At 37.5% G+C, this 19,671-nt stretch overlaps 1 protein-coding gene across 2 annotated transcripts in view; it reads right to left on the minus strand.

Annotated features, from left to right (window-relative positions):
* LOC114031802 (laminin subunit alpha-3-like) overlaps positions 1 to 19,671 on the minus strand; it is a 325,671-nt gene that overhangs the window by 62,127 nt on the left and 243,873 nt on the right. Inside the window, exons 40-42 of one of the 2 annotated variants that reach the window (XM_027846940.1) lie at positions 14,515 to 14,745; positions 8,972 to 9,085; positions 1,784 to 1,893 (exon numbers count right to left, since the gene is read on the minus strand). In XM_027846940.1, coding sequence (XP_027702741.1) covers positions 1,784 to 1,893; positions 8,972 to 9,085; positions 14,515 to 14,745 — 455 coding nt within the window. Of the gene's footprint in view, positions 1 to 1,783; positions 1,894 to 8,971; positions 9,086 to 12,939; positions 13,184 to 14,514; positions 14,746 to 19,671 lie in introns of those variants that run through there. The other variant, XM_027846941.1, reaches the window with a different exon arrangement.

A 19,671-nucleotide genomic window follows, 5' to 3' on the forward strand; every position in this document is an offset into this window, starting at 1 on the left:
GCACAGAAAATTCTGGCTTTAACAACAAAACAGTTGCTCCTGTTTATTCAAATTCTTTTGTGTTGAACGCATTGGCCACCGCTCTGGAAAGAATCTCCTGATGGTGCCAGGCCTAAATTGGACCATCACAAAGGAATAAACCTTTAAACTCACTTCCTGAGCCAAACTGTCCAATATACCATCAGAGAGATTTCACCCTGAATGGTGCAATTTTTAGCTCTATATGGTGATTTATTTAGGAGGGAGCTTTTTTCTAGAAATTAAAGACGCCATTAAAAAAAAAAACCCAAATCCAAACTTTATGAAATTGCTGTATCTTCCCGCTGAACACAAAGCTCTCATAAGCCCAGACACTGAAGTAACACAATTCATCATTTCACCGGTTAAAGCACTGGCTACTTCAGGAAATCTCTCTTGGCGTGGTTGATCAATACAGAGTTACGCGTCTAATAAGATTAATGGGGTTTGTCAGTGCACCTAATACTGCTGGAAAGTGTTAGGTAAAAGAGTTACAGGAGGCCTTGGGCGAGGTTTAGAAGAGCTACACAGAACCTCTCTGCTTTGAAGCTAGACTGTCTTGGCCTTAGAAGGGACGTTGAAACATTCACCATTGGAAATCTTGCTACAGTGATAAACCATGAGTCCAGAAGATTAAAGATAAAATGTGCAACCCAATGCCTGAGAGAGAGAGGTGATGGCCTTACACTGCAGAATGAAGCATACGTTTTTGGACATTGCCAAAGTGGGACTTTACGAGACTGTGCATATCTAGGGCAGCTAGGTGGCGCTGTGGATAGAATGCCAAGCCTGGAGTCAGGAAGACTCATCTTCCTGAGTTCAAATTTGTCCTCAGACACTTAATTAGTTGTGTGACCCTAGGCAGGTCATTTAACCCTGTTTACCTCAGTTTCCTCATCTATAAAATGGGCTGGAGAAGAAAATGGCAAACCACTACAGTATCTTTGCCAAGAAAACCCCAAATGGGGTCATGAAGAGTGGGATATGACTGAAACGACTGAACATGCACATTTGGTGCTATGCCTAAGTTGGATAAACTTCCAAACTCACTGCCTGAGCCAAACTGTCCACTCATTTGTGATGAGGGTTTTCTTTTTCTTTTCTTTTTTTTTTTTAATGTTCAAGCAGGCGGGTGGGTGGGGACAATGAGAGGGAGAGATAAATGCTTGTCCAAATAAATAAATATTTGAAAAAATAATCTTGCTGCAGACTGCTCTTTAACTTCTGTTCACATGGCTTTACAAATGAAGTAACTTAATTGTGCAGACTGATGGAATTGGTATCAAATGCATTAATTAATTAATTTTTTAATTTTAGGCAATTGGGGTTAAGTGACTTGCCCAGGGTCACACAGCTCGTAAGTGTCAAGTATTTGGTCTGAGGCCGGATTTGAACTCAGGTCCTCCTGACTTCAGGGCCAGTGCTCTATCCACCGCACCACCTAGCTGTCCCCAAATGCATTAATTTAAAAGAAGAATATAAATTTCAGTTACAGATCCACTTGGGACACATTATAGATAGCAATCTAAAGTTCAGCTACCTTTCCTAGTACAAGAGACAATTTTAAACAGTCTGTGCTGTTTTTGTTGACCTGATACATTTTACTGATTATTAAATTAGTTTCTGCCTCAATCAAATAGTATTTTTCATTCTCCTGTCTGAACTTTTCTGGATGCTTTACTGTACATATAATAATAATAAGAAACTAGCAGGAGCTAAATAAAAAGAGAACTCAGGTTCCCTCCTGTTCTAGAGCGTACAATACCTGTTTGTATGAGGGCATGGGCAGACCCGACAGGAACCCTGGAGGGCGTCTCCATAGTAACCCTCCTTACATCGCTCACAGTTTGCACCGGCAGTGTTATGTTGGCAGTTCTGGAGAACAGAACAAACAGTACAGTTAAAGGCAGTCGTTCGTGTTTATTTCATATGACACTATTGCTATCATGAAAACTCTCTTCACCTAGTCACCTAGTATTGTGGGAAGAGTGCCGATTCTGGAGTCGGAGGGCCTGTGCTCAAACCCTCTATTTGAGGAGGACTGTGTGACCTTAAGTAGGTCACTGAACCTCCTTGGGCCTCACTGTCCTGGGATTGAACTAGGTAGTCTCTGAAATGCCCTGCAACACTGGATCCGTGGTCCAGTGATTATTCAAATAATTATAATTAATTCATTCTCACTCTATAAGAGGGATTCTCAGACTGAGGTCCATGAACTTGGCTATATATATGTCTCCACATAGACATACATACACACACATATACATGCATATGTATATGTGTGTATATACATATATGTATATTTGTATGTATATACATGTAAATGTGCATATATACACATATACATATAAACACCACTCTATATACTGTACTTCTATATATGTGTATATGTATAACTGTACTTCAATATAATTGGTTTCCTTTGTAATTCTAAATATTTATTTTACTGTAATTCTAAATATTGATTTCATTAATTTAAAAACATTGTTCCGAAAAGGAGTCCATAGGTTTTACCAGAATTCCAAAGGGGTCCATAACCACAGAAAAGGAAAAGAACCCTTGCCTTTAAATTAAGGTTATTTCAGTTCGCTACAGTTAATATTAACCCCCAAACAACTTTAACTATCAGAAGTCAGGAAAACTTATCTTCCTGAGTTCAAATCTGGCCTTAGATACGTCCTAGCTGTGTGACCCTGGGCAAGCTACTTAACCCTGCTTGCCTCAGTTTCCTCATCTGTAAAGTGAGCTGGAGAAGGAAATGGCAACCCACTCCAGTATCTTTGCCACGAAAATCCCAAATAGGTTCAGAGAGTTGGATGTGACTGAAACAATTCAGCAACATTAGAAACCTCTGTCCTAATCATATTTGGGACTAGAGAAACATTATATATGTATATGTATATATATATATATGTATATGTGTGTGTGTATATATATATATGTATGTGTATATAGTGCATACATATATATATATATCAGTAAAGTTTTTGTGTGTGTGGTACATTTTTGTGTAAAAGCTTTGTATGGTTGGTTACTATGTGATCTTTTTTGTGTAAATCCATTTTAGTTTTTCTACTGAATCCAGTAAAGACTGAAGTTATTTTAAGTGTACCTTTTGAAATGTACATGTTGATACATGGAACTTGTTAGAACAAGTGGAAAATTGAATGGAATGCTGCTGTTTGAAAAAAAAAAACAACAACCTTCTTATATTCAGATTTTTCAAAGAAGCACAAAATTAATGTCAGAGTAATCTTTTGAATAGTAATTTAATATTCAAATATCATGCAAATTCAATTATCTTACTTCAAAATTGTCTTATAAAACATGAGGCAGTCTGGTACAATGGAAAGAATATTGAATCTGGAATCAGAGGATCTGGGTTTGAATTCGAGTTCTATGGCTTTCTACTTTTATAACCTTGGGTACTTTACCTTTCTGGTCCTGAATTTTCTTATCTGAAAAATGAGAAGGCTGAGCTAGATGATCTCCATGGTCCCTTCCAACTCTGTGATGTATAATCCCATGCTTCCTTAAGAGTAATTAAAATGCACAGATGGTTTCCCTTTTGTGACACAGAAATCCACCAAGAACAGAACCTGGGCATTTGTGCAGGGTTTAACACTCTTCTTGGGCTAACTTTATTTCAGCATTATATAACTCAATTTAATTCTTGTATTTCCTTTCAGAGTCATTCCCTCAGATGTGTTGGATATTTCCTTCAGGAAAAACTGTTAAAATGTACAAAAATAGCTTGGAAAATTCCACTTGGCACATAATATTATTATGCAGAAGTGCACATATTTTAATTAATTATTTTATATATAATCAGTATAAAATAACTCCTTATTGAAGAACAACCTATGATAGTCTCAATAGTGTTGCCTAAAGATGTAATACTTGAGTAGGAATCTTTTCTAAATACGTGAATTTTTGAATAACATCTGAAAATCGCCTGGGCAAAGCTAAAGAATATATCTATCAGGCAGGATCATGGCTCTGATGGGGTGTGAATAAGATTTCGTCTTCAATCTTGAACTCTGGTAGTTTGGTTAACTTACATGAGTTAAACTCTGTTCATTAATTGGCCGTAAAATATCAGAAATTTGCTGAATTGAGCAGAATACTGATAGGCATCTTTTTCTATTATCCAAATGAAAATTAATTTAAAATCAAAGTTTTATGACAGTATCACATGAAATGGGATTGGTCTTAAGAATTGGCAGTGGACTACATGTGATTTTAGGATCCTTGAAAAACAAGACCTGAAGAAGTCCCCTACTGGGGATTCATTTCTTTGAGTATCCCTGCATCCTCTTTCAAAATATAAACACCTCTTGAAGGATCATAGTATTTAGAGTTGGAAGAGACCTTAGAGATCATTATCTTTCCTTTTTTTTAAGATGGAAAAACTGAGGGTCAGATGGGTTGAGGGACTTACCCAACATCACATACTTTTAATGTAGCTTCTCTAATACTGGACACAGGGTCTTTCCAATATTCTAAACTATCTCTCATTTAAGAAGTACGTGCCCAGGTACAGAATCGCAATTTATACTCATAGCAGGTTTCTAATGAATGTTTGTGGAATATAATGCAGGAGGCAACTGAGAAAGAAACAAAGGAAAAAAAAGAAGGGGTGGAAGAGAGAAGAAAGTGATAGTGAAGGAGGAAGGAGAAGAGAGAAATAGAGGAAAAGAAAGACAGAAAGACAGGCAAGGAAAGGAAGATAGAAAAGGAGGAAGAGAAGTACAGAGACAGAGAAACAGAGAAAGAAAGAGGTAAAAAGATGGGGAAAAGATAATGAACAGCTTTTGTCATATTGGAACAGGGCCTCAGAATAAAATAACGATGGCTATTATTTCCTTTTGAAAGGAAAAAGGTTATTTCTGCACTCAGCAGTAGCTAGTCTGCTGCTGGGGACTCAAAGTTCCTTTTTTTTTTTTTTTTTTTGAAATAACAATTTCTTTCCCAAGCAGTTTTTAGACATGTGTGAAGTGCCTTTGAGTTTAGAACAGAACAAAGGAACTTGGGAGGTGTCAGCTCATTTACATAGCAATCACCCAGAAAGTTCATCTAATATTCAGAAATTGCTGATTGCTTTGTCTTTCTTCTTTGACAGTGAGGGCTGCCTCAATCCACACCGAACGAGGGTTACACCTGAAGATAATATCAACGTCAGATGAAAGTTGGCCCACTGGCAGCCCTTGGTTTATAGTCTTGCCAAGTAGACTTGAGCTCTCCAATTGAAAAGGCCACTGAGGTCATGAAAGCCATAAGTATGTACAATAATATATTTGTTCTCTTTTTATAAAGGATCTATATTATTTGCAATGGGTAATGACTGTGCTATAAGAAACAATGACTTATGATGAGTACAGAGAAGCACAGAAAGATTATGAACTGATGCAGAGTAAATAGAAAAAGGAAAAAAATATAAATGATGACTACAGCAATGTAAAGATGCAGTGGATAGAGTGCCAGGCCTGAAGTAAAAAACTCATCTTCCTGAGTTCACAAATCTGGACTAAGACATTTACTAACTGTGACCCTGGGCAAGTCATTTAACCCTGCTTGCCTCAGTTTTCTCATCTGTAAAATGAGTTAGAGAAGGAAACGACAAACCACTCCAGTATCTTTACTGAGAACATTCCAAATGGGGTCAGGCAACTGAAAAGACTGAACAACAAAACAACAATGTAAACAGAAAGGTCAAAAAGACAAGACAATTGAAACGGAATATTTTGAAATGATAATGATTACACTTGGCCCCAAAGAAGAAATATGAGAAGCCATCTCTCTTTCTTCCTCCTCCCTCCATCTTTTCACAGAGATGGAGGACCATGGCTGTTGAACGCTGCATTTAACGTCAGACTTTTTAGACATGTGGGTTAGTTTTGTTGAACTTTCCCCCTCCCTCTTTTATTACTGGTTATAAGGGATGGCTCTTTGGGAAAGGGAAGGAGGAGGGATACCTTGGGAAATGTAAGTCATATAAAAATTAAAAAAAAACAGCAAAAATTTTTAAATAAAAAAGGATATATTAAGTTTAATTCTCCTGCTTGACTAAAACAAACACATATGATTACTTTCTCACTCTATATACTCTTTTGCTAATTTAAAGAAATATGAGGAAAACTCTCCTTGGTGTCTTTTGTACTTTTCAGTGAATGATATGACAGAAGGAATATTGTAGTAATAAAATAAATGTTTTTAAATGAAAGTATTTACTTATCACATGTAAAACGTAGTATAGTCTAGGGGGAAAAGCACTGTATTTGGAGTCTGAAGACCTGATTAGCATGGGACCTTTGGCAAGTCGCCTCGCCAAACTACAGTTTTCTCATCTATGAAATGGGGACAAAATGTTTGTACTCCCAGTCTTAAAGTGTTGTGAGAAAAGTGCTTTGTAAAATTAAAATGCTGCAGAAATGCAACTTATTATTGATAATTGTATTGACATTCCTAATGGAGGCAAAATTATATTTTCCAAAGAATTTCAGACTTTTAACTTATAATTTTCAAAAACTACAAGATATCATTCTATCAGTCTCTTCACAATAATTTCCTGTCCTAACCTGTTCTATCTTGCAAAGGAAACACTCCCCAGGACATGCCGAATTGGTTCAACGTACTCAAATGCAGGAACTTAAAATATTTGAATCAAAGTCAGTGTGCATTACACAACACAAAGGAAGTTGGTGCTAAAATAATACATTTCACAAGGGGTAGAAATTAATTGGGGGCCTGCATTCTAGAAGCTGTTTATCTTGCCTTTGCTGTTGACATACTACTGTTCAGGCAAGCCACACGTATCTGTCAACCCATCAGAAAACTCAGAGAAGGAAAAGGAAACAAAATTTAAAACTGGCTGCCCTCAGGTTCAGGAGAAAAGATTTCCTCTGGGATTTCCAGCTAACAACATGCTAAGTCATTTAGCAAGGATGGCTATTTAGACCTTTCTTGCCACCTGACCCTTAGAGCAGAGGACTGGTGGAAAAGGTCTGGGAATATCACACTGTTTTTCCACCTTGCCCTCCACCCCAATAGAACAAAATGCCAATCCCAAATCATATTAAAATAAACTGCAAAGGGCAGCTAACAAGGGGTGGTGGGTGGGGTTAGGGAAATGGTACAAGATAGCAATATACTTCCTGAAGAGTGGGGATGGTGGAGTTCCACTTTACTTTGCTAATATGGATAGGAAATTCATGGACTGTATTACATAGGCCTCAAATCCTTTTTTAGCACCTGTGAGTAGAGCCATCTTGTTGGCTCATTGGTTCATAAATTTAGAACTAGAAGGGCCCTCAGAGATCATCTAGACCAGAGGTGTCAAACTCCCAGCCCACCCAGGAGTGCCACCCAAATAAGATTAAAATGTATGTGGGAAATGTGTAACAAATTAAAAAAAAAATACCATAAAATAGATCATGTTAATTTGTGGTTCTCTAAGTGAATATGCAGTCAGCAGAGTTCCTTTTTGTATTTCAGTTTGACACCACTGATCTAGACCAGTTCCCTCATTTTACAAATAAGGAAACTGTGGCCGAAGTAGGTTAAGTGATATGTCCAAGGTCACATAGGTAGTAAGTAGCAGGTGCTAGGATAGCTCTGCTCCTTTAGTACTATTCTGATAGTGGAAATTTCTGATTATTTGCAGAGCAAGTAGAAAATGAGTAACAAATGAGTCCAGTGGTTTATTTTTCTTGATAAATATAGTTCTTTTTTTTTTTTTTTGCTAGGCAATGGGGTTAAGCGACTTGCCCAGGGTCACACTGCTACTAAGTGTGATATGTCTGAGGTCAGATTTGAACTCAGGTCCTCCTGAATCCAGGACCAGTGCTCTATCCACTGCGTCATCTGCCCCTGATAAATATAGTTCTTTAAAATTTAAGGACAATGAGAGACAATGAGGCATAGTAGATAGTGGGCAGACTTTGGAATCGGTAAGAACTGGGTCCAACTTTCCCTCTACCATTGCTAGCTGTGTGACCCTTGGCAAGTCTTACTGAGCTGCCAGGGGCAATAAAAAGTTAAGTTACTGAAGAGCTGACACATCAGCAAAAGGAGTTTTCCACATACAGATGAAACCTTAAGCTCAGATTTTTTTTAAAAAAAAAGGAGCATGCAGGGCAGCTAGGTGGCACAGTGGATAGAGCTGTGGCTTTGGAGTCAGGAGGACCTGAGTTCAAATCTGGCCTCAGACACTTGACACTTACTAGCTGTGTGACCCTGGGCAAGTCACTTAACCCTGATTGCCTCCATTAAAAAATAAAAATATAAAAATTTTAAAAAGCAAAAAAAAAAAAAGAGCATACATGGGAGTGGGAAGTGGGAAGAGGGATTGTAAAAGAGTTAGATCAAATTACAACAATATTTATATTTCATAGTTCATAGAATTTAAAGCTAGAATGGTCCTTAGAGATTAGCTAATACAACCCCTCATTTTACAGATGAGAAAACTGAGGCCAGGGGCAGCTGGGTGGCGCCATAGTACACAGAATGCCAGCTTGGAGTCAAGAGGATTCATATTTCTGAGTTCAAATCTGGCCTCAGATACCAGCAGTGTGACTCTGTGTAAGTCACTTAATTTTATTTGCCCCAGTTTCCTTATCTATAAAATGAGCTGGAGAAGGAAATGACTAATCACTCCACTATATCTGCCAAGAAAACTCCAAATGCGGTCATGGAGTTGGACACAACTGAAATAACTGAACAACAACAAGGAATTTCAGTGATTTGCTCAAGATCACACAGGTTACAAGAGGCAAAGGCAAGATTTAAGCCCAGGTCTTCTAAAGTCAAATTCAGCATGTTTTCCACCATGTTAGTCTTGTGCTGTCTCTATGTACATGGCAACCTCTGCTTCGAACTTGGAGAAAGGTGTTACCTTGTTTGTGCAGTAGGAGTGAGTGACTATCTATTAAATTACATGAGACCATTTACTTACAATACAGATTCCTGAGCCATCCTGGCACCGATTTGAATGTCCATTACAATTGCAGGGAACACATCGTCCTGTATAGAAACCCTTGTTGTCCCGATAATATCCAGGAGTGCAACCCTATTTTTCAAGTAAAACAGGGAAAACAGTTTTTAGAAAGTTACTATTTTCTTACAGTTATTGCTCAAGGCCAGTGAGACTTCAGCCTTGAAAAGCAGTGATCTTTTTATCTACTTTTCTATACATTTTTGGAAAATTCCACTTGGAATGCCACTCTTTAAATTCTTCCTTGTTTTCATTTCATGTAATTTCCCATTCCTTTGATCCTCTCCTTTGCTGGTACGTCCCATAAAAAGTTCATTGGTTCTATGAAAATACAACCTTTGGTGAGTTGAAGGGGTAGGAAGAAGTGAGTTCTATAGCAATAATATTTTAAAATGGATGAAAAATTGCTGGGAAGCTAAATTTGGACTGAAAAACTTTCAAACATTGTTTTTACAGGCACTCTCCGAGGGCTAAGCTGGGCTGGGTAGTAGTGAAAGAGTGGAGACCTGGTGCATTAAGTCACTTGCAGCTGCTCTAAGGTTTCCAGCTGAAAGAAGAAAAGGGAGCTGGGGATGCAGGGGATGGAAGGAGGTGGGCACTGGCTTACAGGAGGAGAACTTCTTGAGGACAAAACTCTGTCTTACTCATGGCCCTCTTAAGATCAGGCAAAGTGCTCTGAACATAATAAGCACTCAGTAAGTGGTTTGTTTTTTGTTTTTTTTAATTGAGTCAAATACTGGTCAGATAACAGGGATAACACCATTGAAAGTGGAAGTGGAATAACACGCCTTCCCTGATGATCAGCTGTTTTAGAGAACAGTGAAAAGTCTGGAGGGAATTGAAGGCGACCAGGAGCCCTGTCAGCAGTGAGGAGAGAAGGGCATTAAGCTTTCACTTCTCCTTTTGCCTTTGTTGTTGTAGAAGCTGTCTCCAAGTAAGGACATGGGAAAATATTTGGATCTACATGACGGCAGCAGAATCTGAGGTGATAAAAAAAATTGGGTGGATTCACTCACTGCCATCAGCCTATTAAATATGTGGGGGGGGGGGTGTATGTATGCATACACACAAATACTATATATGTATGTATATGTGTGTATCTATATATTATGTACATATGATATACACTATATACTAGCTGGGTAAGTGATAGTAAACCCAGAAATACAGCTAATTGGTGTTCACAGAATGATCTGGATGAATGTAGAACAAGTCATTTTGACCAAATCTTTGGTTCCCACTGGATTCAAATATGCTTCTAAAGAACAAGCCTGAATGTTCTGTTTTTTGTGTTTTGTCTGGCTTTTTAATTTAATATTATTTTGAGATAACTATACTCCGGTGATTTCTATTTTCTTCATAAGGCTGACTTTGTTGACTTGGATTTTTTTAAAATGATGAAAAGAATGGAAGCTTTCTTGTGGTGATCTGACTGAAAAGCCAGACTCTAGTCTAATATGCCTTTACAAGCATGGTGAAGATGATAATAATATTTTGCCATCTACCACAAAAATTTGCCATCTTGTCTATTTCTTAAATTTGTCAGTGTTCAGTTCTGATGTTCCATTTATTTGGGAGTGTTTAGGTCACTGCCTAGATCAAGTACAAATATTGCCAAATATCACACATCCTTCCTTCATTGATGACCATGTGGTTTTATATTACATGTATGTATATGTCTATGATATGCATGTGTGTATATGTATATCTTAGTGTGCATGTGTGTATATACATATATGTTTATGTGCATGTATATGTGAATATTTATATTCTTTTCTTTAACTGGACCTTTGATTTCATCAGTGGGAGGAATTCCATCTAACAATGCAGGTCACCACCTAAGAGAGTTGTCTAGGAGCACTGAGAGCTTCAGGGACTTTCCCAGGGTGACACAGACAGCAGGCATGAGAGGCAGGGCTCAAACCCAAGTCACTCTGACTCTTAATCAAGATCAGCCCTCTACCCATTGTGCCATTCTTCATCTCACATTAAATGTATAAGAGTGTAAAGTCATGGAAGATGTTAAGATGAAAACATGATTTTATTTTATTGAAACCTAAGTAACAAAAAAGTTTTCAATTACTTGAAGCTATAGTCAAAGTAAAACACCTGGAATTTTGATGAGACTAGTGGAACAAACCATTCTCACTGCCTGGAGCAGTGTATGTGACTTGTGCAGGCTAATTATCACATATTGGGAAAATTTCCATTGAGGTTACCACCTATTATACATCATACTCTGATAACTAGATCATGTCTTCCAACATAAATTTCCCCAAAGCTATTAGTAACTAAGTTTGGACAACGGGAAACGTTTTTTAAAAAGTATATTAGGTTATAAGTACAGGCTTGTCCGAGGGAGAATTTAAGTATGAAAAGAATGCTACATATCTGAAAATACATCCATATGGATACAGAACATTTTAATCGGCTACTTAGCTTGAGTCCTCATTTTGCAAAAGCTTAGAAATAACTAAGCTGAGAAAGATACTAATATATAGCAATATATGGCTGCAAAATAATTATACTTAAAAAGAACAAATGATGTAGCCAAATGAATAATTCTGGGTAGTTTTAAGTTTTAAGTTCTGAAATAAGCCAGAATTTTAAATACTTTCTGTTGGGGGATGAAGGACAGAATAAAGAATCTCTATTCTACATAGATGTGCAAACACAGACACCCACAGATACCCACCCACACCCACACCCACATATACATATATATATTATACATACATAAATATATAAATTTGCTTTTGATTTGAAAAGGTGGCATTTTCAGCAAGGTATATATTTTTCTCTGTGTGTATATACAGGGTGGTCCAAAAGTCTTAGTGTAGTTAAGCTTTAAGTCTAAAACTGTGCTAAGACTTTTGGGATATTATGTATATATGTATGTGTATATGATATACAGTATATAGCTATAATATGGACAGATAGCTAGATGGTTGATATCACCTGAATAAGTAAGCTGAATTTTATATAAAATTATGTGACTTGTTTCTTGAGAAGTAAGAAAATAATAATAGTATTTCTGTAATGAGAAAATGGTGTGTCTCAGTGCCTTATTATATACACATACAGCATATGTACATATATATAAATTCATCTATATATTTATCCCAATACAAGTCACAAGTACTTTTACACTAAATTTAGTTTATGCAGATTATATCAACAAAGTACTTAGTTTCCATGTAGAATTAAATGTCTCAAGATGTTTTTCCAACAAATGGATATTTAAAATTCATTTATTTTTAACACTAACTTTTCTAAGAAATTGATATAAATGATTTTTGGTCTTACATTACAGTGTTTAGGATTAAATTATAACATGTCATCACTAGCTTTGCATTACCATTTTTAACAGCTGTCGAGAATATATTATCCTCTTTGTGGATACAAGATGTCCAGAAGGTTGATGGGAGATGACATGTATATAAGAGCAAAAAACTGGCTACTTTTGAACTTAGAAATTCTTAAGGCCTGACAAATGATAACATATTTGTTCTGTGTTGAACATATTTTATCTGATCACTACTGATTGTCCTCCTTGCCCTTATATTTTAATACTCCTGAGAAAAAAAATTTTCTTCCAGACAAAATTTCTAACCACACACTTGACTATATTCTTGTGCCCTCGTGGTCTGGGTCACCCTCAGCAGAGCACCAATTTAACACTATGCTCAGGACTCTGACCCGATGGAACACTTCAGAATTTCAGAGTGGATACATGTTTATAGACTTTGTGGCTCAAGGAAATAATCTGCTAGGCATTCAATATCAATAACTGAAGAGGATAAACAACCTTCTTTTACAACCCCTCCAACCCAATGTCTTCATCCCCATTTATTTTAAGAATATTACATAAGAGGGAATTTGGTCAATTCACACCTCCCCACCCAAACCAACAAAGAAGAAGTCATTACCTGATTTGGTCTAAAGTCCACCTTATTTGGTCGCTGATAGGCTTGGCCACGAAAATCCACATTGTTTGGGTGCTGATGGCTTTGACCATGGAACTGAGGAAAGGCCACCCTTTGCTGTGTGTTGTAACCCAAACAATGGCCCAGGGTGGCCCCAAGGATTAATAGCCATCCTGTGCTTGGGGCTGGCCATCTGCTTGGTGCCCCCATTCTGTTCCCGGGAGAGCCTGACTGTACATACACTCAGCCTGTCTTTTTCCTCTTATACCTGCCCTGAGATCTGAGTCAGGTAAGGGAGGTTGCCTGCAGGCTGGGCTGCAGCATGCCCCACCTTTAAACTTCCTACATGAGTCAGACTGTGCAACGGAGCACATAACAGAACCCAAAGTACATGCACCGCTCTGTAATTCTTGTGAGGTGTGGCCAGCTTCACCTTCTACCTACCTCACGCAAATCAGACAGCACTAGACGATGAGAGTAGCCATAAATCACAGTCTGAGTAATGCAGCAGGAATATGCCTGGGATATAAGGGAGGCAGGGCAGGGGTCCCACAGCCTCCTTTGGGCTATGTATTTTTTATCATGGTGGAAAAGTGACTAGGGGAAGAAAAAATAAGAGGGGAGAGGGAAGAGAGGCTGTCTTTACACTTTATAAATATTGCAGGAGAAAACCCCTCTAGGGAGGAGATAGAAATCTATGGATCATCAGCCAATAAGGGATCTGTATTCTGAAAAACTTAAAGCCCAGTGTACAGGATTAGTCTGAGTTTCCTGGCTATAGGTTTCAAAAAAGAAAATGAAAGGTTTTAAAGGTACACCCCCCCCAATTCTATTAAAATATAAATAGTAACTTGAGGGGATAAATTTATGGCATATTGGGTTGTTTGTTTATAATCTTTTTTAAAAGAATTGTTCAAGCCTTGTACTTTTTTTTTAAAATCACTTTAAGTAAAGGACTTAATCAGAGGTAGTAAATTCTTTCCTTCATGATTACTCTCAACCACTTGTAGACAAGTCAAGTAAGCAATTTTCCAAACTTGAATGGGGCCTGTCAAGGGATGGAAAATCAGAGGCTTATTCCTAGCCTGAGTATTAGTTTCCCCTCAGCAGATTCCAGTTTTTGGACCAGTGACATGCCCCATAAATGAACTGTACTTTCTTTTGGTCCTGATTAGGACAAAGCATGACAGTACCAAGTGTGCCATTGGATTTTTCCTGGCATTGGCCCCCTCACATGATGGATTGAAACTTGGGATAAAAAGGGCAAGTCCCTTTCCACAGTATGACGTAGTTTCCACTCTTCCTAGGACTCTCCATTCAGTGACCATGGCTGCCCTTTGCACTTGAAGATGTCTATAGCGGTCTGGGAATGGCTGTTGTTTGGCCTTTTTGCCTTAGCCCCCTCTACCTGTAATCAAGATAAGGTAACAGATGCAGACCAGAAGATACCTACCTATACCTGCTAGATACACTGTACAGAAAAGCACGGGAAAATGGCAACGAACATCAGCCACAACCTCCTACAACTGAAATGTATCCAACATGATATAGCATATGGACAACAGAGAAATTTCCTACCTGGCATGAGTCACCAGCATAGTCAGGGGGGCAGGAACATATCTCTACATTGTATGCGACGCTTCCGCTTCCTCTACTAGGGACTTCTTCCAGACCCACCTCACTGAGGGTTAACCGCTGAGTCTCAGTAAAATAAAGGCCTCTGATGTGGAAGCCATCCAGTCTAGACAGGACCATCATTAGCTCTTCTCTAGATACCTGGTTATTGCTGCTGACATGCCTGAAGTTTCCCTAAACATGAAAACAAAAAAGTAAACATCATCCCGGGGATGAGCCAACGCCAAGGGAGTTCTAAGAAGGCAGGCTTTCGGTAATAACTGGAAAGAAAACTATACTGAAATAGATAAAAGGTGAATTAACAAAAAACATGTAAGGATATTTGCATTTGGAAATTATCTGTCCCTTATCTTGTTATTCCTGTGAGGGAGAAACTTGGAGGAAGGGATGAAAACAGCTGGAAGCGAAGTGAAAACACCTCACATTTGTGCCATACTTGAAACTTTCCAAAATGCTTTACTCACAAAACTGGGTGCAGCAGGAAGCAAAGTATTCTTATTTCCATTTTATAAATGAGGAAGCTGAGGTACAGAAAGAGTAAGTGATTTGTTCGTGGTCAACAGAGGTGTTCGGAATGTTCAAACTGGGAATCAGACCCGGGCTCCTGACTCTCCGAGTCCCTCCACTATACCGTGCTGTCTGAAGGACAGACATTTAGGAATATCTGGAAGGAACATGCCACATCAATTGACTCAATGCATTTGTACATAATAGAGGTGGTAAGAAGGAAGTTTTTATTTCAAAGTAAAATGACAATATCTGCTTGTAAATATTGGTATTTAAAGTGCACTTATTCAAATCCGGCCTCAGACCAAACACTTGACACGTACTAGCTGTGTGACCTTGGGCAAGTCACTTAACCCCGATTGCCTCACCCCCCCCCAAAAAAACAAACAAACCCATAAAACTAAAGTGCACTTACACAGAGAGGAGAAATTATAGTAAATTATAAAAATAATTTCTAAATTATGAGTTATTGTGTCTTCTGATACAATTGACATAACTTCCAAGAATAAATGGAATAAGTAAAAGAACTAAAAATGTTTTCCAATATCATCTCTTAATTTTAAATACCTGCTTATTAAGGATATCAAAAAATATTACAAATATGAAATTGTCAAGTAGATAAGTGCTATTATTGTTAGTTTACTGATAGAGACATAGGAAAACTGACTTCATCATAACATTCAGATCATTATTATAATTTTAACATTTACTCTTCAGAAGTACGCAGTACTTATTGGATGTGAAACTGCATTTTTATTGTTGTTTAGTGCCAACAAGAAGACTATAATAAAGTTATTGGCAGAGTTATTCCCAAGCGGCGAAAAAATCTGGGCCAGTGTTCTCCAAATTATGTTCCTAGCGTCTAACAATGGCTTCCGGTAGACCTTGCCTTCTTCCCTTCCATCCATCCTTCTGCTTTTTTTTTTTTTTCTCTGCCACCTCACTGTCATGTATTTCCAGCACAGGAAATGTGGATCATGACAGCAGGTAGGTAAAAAGGATCAGAAATGAGGACAAATTAGGAAATGACAGACTTCAGCAAGGCCACAGAAAATTTTTTTAAGTTAAAATGGTCTAATAACAGAGCATAAATTATGCAAGGACATGCAAATTATATTCAAACAATGAACATATTTTAATGCTGGTACACTATCGTTCTCCTTAATTATTTCCTATAACTGAGATGTGGTGCTTGGAAAAATTTTTTGATTGAGATCCGTGGTCCGGACAGCAGTTGTCAAAGTGTGGTCCAGGAACCCCCAGAAGTTCTTGAGACCCATTCAGAGGGTCTGCAAAATCAAAACTATTTTCATAAAACATAATAAACTACTAAGACATTTTAACTTCTAAAATGGTAGGTAGCAATAGATAAAACCCATATAAACAAAGTCTCTTTGGGGTCCTCAATAATTTTAAAGGGTACTAAGACCAAAATTTGGGAACTGCCAATCTAGACAGAATTTAAAAAAATATGTATATGGGAAACAGAAGGGTGAAAATTTAATAAGGGACAAATAGAAAGGTAAGAGTTGGAAGGAACCTTAAAAATCATCATTCATCTGCCCATTTTACAAATGATGAAACTGAGATCCACGAAGGATAACTGACTTGCCAATGGCTGCATTGGTAGTAAGTTCCAGAGCCAAGACTAGAACCTGGGTCTCTTGATATCTAATCCTGTGCTTTTATCACCTTGTTAGGTGAATAGAGACAATGGTACCTACCCAAGTGATTGAATCATAGACTCTCCAAAAGAATGTGGAAAAGAGCTTAAAGGTCAGAAAAAAAGAAGAGACAATTAGAGAGCAGAAGAGGGCAGGGAGGGCTGGCCCATCAGGAAAGTTATAGAAGCATTGGTTTTGAGTCAGAAGGATCATAAGATCATAGATTTAGAGCTGGAAAGGATAGTAGAGGCCATCAAGTTCAGTCCCCTCCTTTTACAGATAAAGAAACTGAGGCCGAGAGAAAGTAAGTGACTTGACCTGGGTAACAGGTAGGATTTCAAATTTAGGCTTTTCAGACTCTGAGTCTATCACTCTACCTAGCTGGGTAAAATATGAGAGTAGTGTGCTTTACCTAGGGCAGCTAAGTGGTACAGTGCACAGAGTGCTGAGACTGGAATCAGGAAGACCTGAGTTCAGCTCTGCCTCAGTTTCCTCATCTGTAAAATGGGGAAAATAATAGCACCTACCTCCTTAGGTTGCTGTTAGGATCAAATGAGATAATTGTAAAGCCCTTAAAACTGTGCCAGGCATATAGTAAGTCCTATGTAAACATTTGTTATTACTATTTATTTATTATTATTAATTTTTTAAAATCCTCTATAGTGTATCCTGGCCCTTCATTTCATGAGAAAATCCCTGACACATTCATATATAATTTTAAGGTTTGCAAAGAAATTCTTTCACAGCTGTGAGCTAAGCAGTGATTTGTATCTAGAACCACATAAATTATGAGTGTATCACATAAGGTTTTATTCCTAAAAAAGATCAACTGCCACACAGGAGCTAGTAGAATTGCTCAATAATGGGAGTGCCTCCACTTTAGGTAACAAGAAAAATTTCCTTCTTCCTTTTTTGCTAAGTTAGGTTTTCTCCTTTTGCACCATAAAATAAAAAGGCTTTCTCTCAGGGAGGCTCCAGTATTAAGTTCTGACATAGGCTGAATAGTGCCTGTGCTGATATGGCCATGTGTTCGGATTAAAATCCACATTTCAAGTTCTATGTTGATAATTCTAATTCAGCCAAAATTCTCTCTCTTCACTTACACATACACAGATAAGAATGCATTTTTACATATGCATTTACTATATTGTATATAATTAATAATTTATATAAAATATGTATCTGTGTATTATTTATGGATATATTTATATTATACTTGTAACATGAATATAATATATACTAAATACATATAAATGCTTGTATACGTCTCTCTCATATGTGTGCCTGAATACAGTGAATCAGAATGAATAAGGAATGCTTTCTCGATGGAGAGTCAGAATAAAGGTTCCTGATGACCAGTGAAATAATGTAAGGGAATATAAGTTCTTTGAAGGCAAGGGCTGTTTAATTTTTATCTTTATATTCCTAGTACGTAGTATAGTGGGGCAGTTAAGTGGCTCAGTGGATAGAGTGATGGGCCTGTAGTCAGGAAGACTCATCTTCCTTAGTTCAAATCTGGCCTCAGACACGTATTAGCTGTGTGACCTTGGGCAAGTCACTTAACTCTGTCTCAGTTTCCTCATCTGTAAAATGAGCTAGAAAAGGAAAAGGAAAAGGCAAACCATGTGCCAGGCACCATGCCAAGCACTTTACAATTACTATTGCAACTGATCCTCACAACAACCCAGAGTAGGTGCAATCATTATCCCCATTTAACAAATGAGAAATTTGAGGCAAACAAGTTAATTGACTTGCCTCGGGTAACTGCTGAACAAGCTGTAGTATATGATTGTAATGGAATACTATTGTGCTATAAGAAATGACAAGGAAGACGATTTCAGAAAAACCTGGAAAGACTTACATGAACTGATACAGAGCGAAGTGAGCAGAACCAGGAGAATGTTGTACACAGTAATGCAATATTATATGATGATCAACTGTGAATGACTTAGCTATCTCCTCAGCAATACAATGATCCAAGACAATCACAAAGGACCCATAATAAAAATGCTATCCACATCCAGAGAAAGAACTGATTGAGTACGAATACAGACTGAAGCATACTAGTTTTCACTTTCTTTTTTTAGTTTTTAGTTTTCTTCTACAAAATAATTAATATGGAAATAAGTTTTACATGATTGCATATGTATTACCTATACCACATTGCTTGCCATCTCAGGGAGGAGGGAAGTGAGAGAGGCAGGGAGAGAGGGAGAGAATTTGGAACTGAAAATTTTTAAAAAGAATATTAAAAATTGCTTTTACATGTAATTGGGGAAAAAAATATTATTTTTTTAAAATCAGCTATCCCAGGGGTTCTTAACTTTGGGTCCATACATTTGTTTTTAAATAGTTCAATAACTATTTCAATATAATTGGTTTCCTTTGTAATTCTCTGTATTTTATTTTATACATTTAAAAACATGATTCCAAGAAGGGATTCCAGGCTTTACCAGGTGCCAAAGGTCTGTGATGATAAAATAGGTTGAGAACCCCTGATCTAATCCAATCCTACCCCTCTATTCAGCAAATTAGGAAACTGAGACTCAAGCTTAAGTGATTTTATAAAGGTCCCAGGTAGTAAGAAACTGAATCAGGATTTGAACTGCGGGTCTTTGAATTCTAACTGGAGTACTCTTGACACTACATTGTTTCAATCAATAGCCTGACAAAGTAAGTCTGAAAACCAGTAGAAAATGAAGCGATGTTAAAAAATAGATGCTTTTTAAAACCATATATAATTGATTAATAAATCAAGCTTTTTAGTTTATGTTGCATGCTGAATTTCATTACCACAGAATTCAGTAGTAGTAGAGGTAGTGGTAGTAGTAGTAGTAGTAGCAGCAGCAGCAACAACAACAGCAGTAGTTATTGTTTGTTGTTGTAAAGGTTAACAATGTTTTGATGTACCTTCTTTTACATGGACATA

This window comes from Vombatus ursinus, unplaced genomic scaffold (genome assembly GCF_900497805.2).
Source record: "Vombatus ursinus unplaced genomic scaffold, bare-nosed wombat genome assembly UNPS02015255.1, whole genome shotgun sequence".
Taxonomy (NCBI): Eukaryota; Metazoa; Chordata; class Mammalia; order Diprotodontia; family Vombatidae; genus Vombatus; species Vombatus ursinus.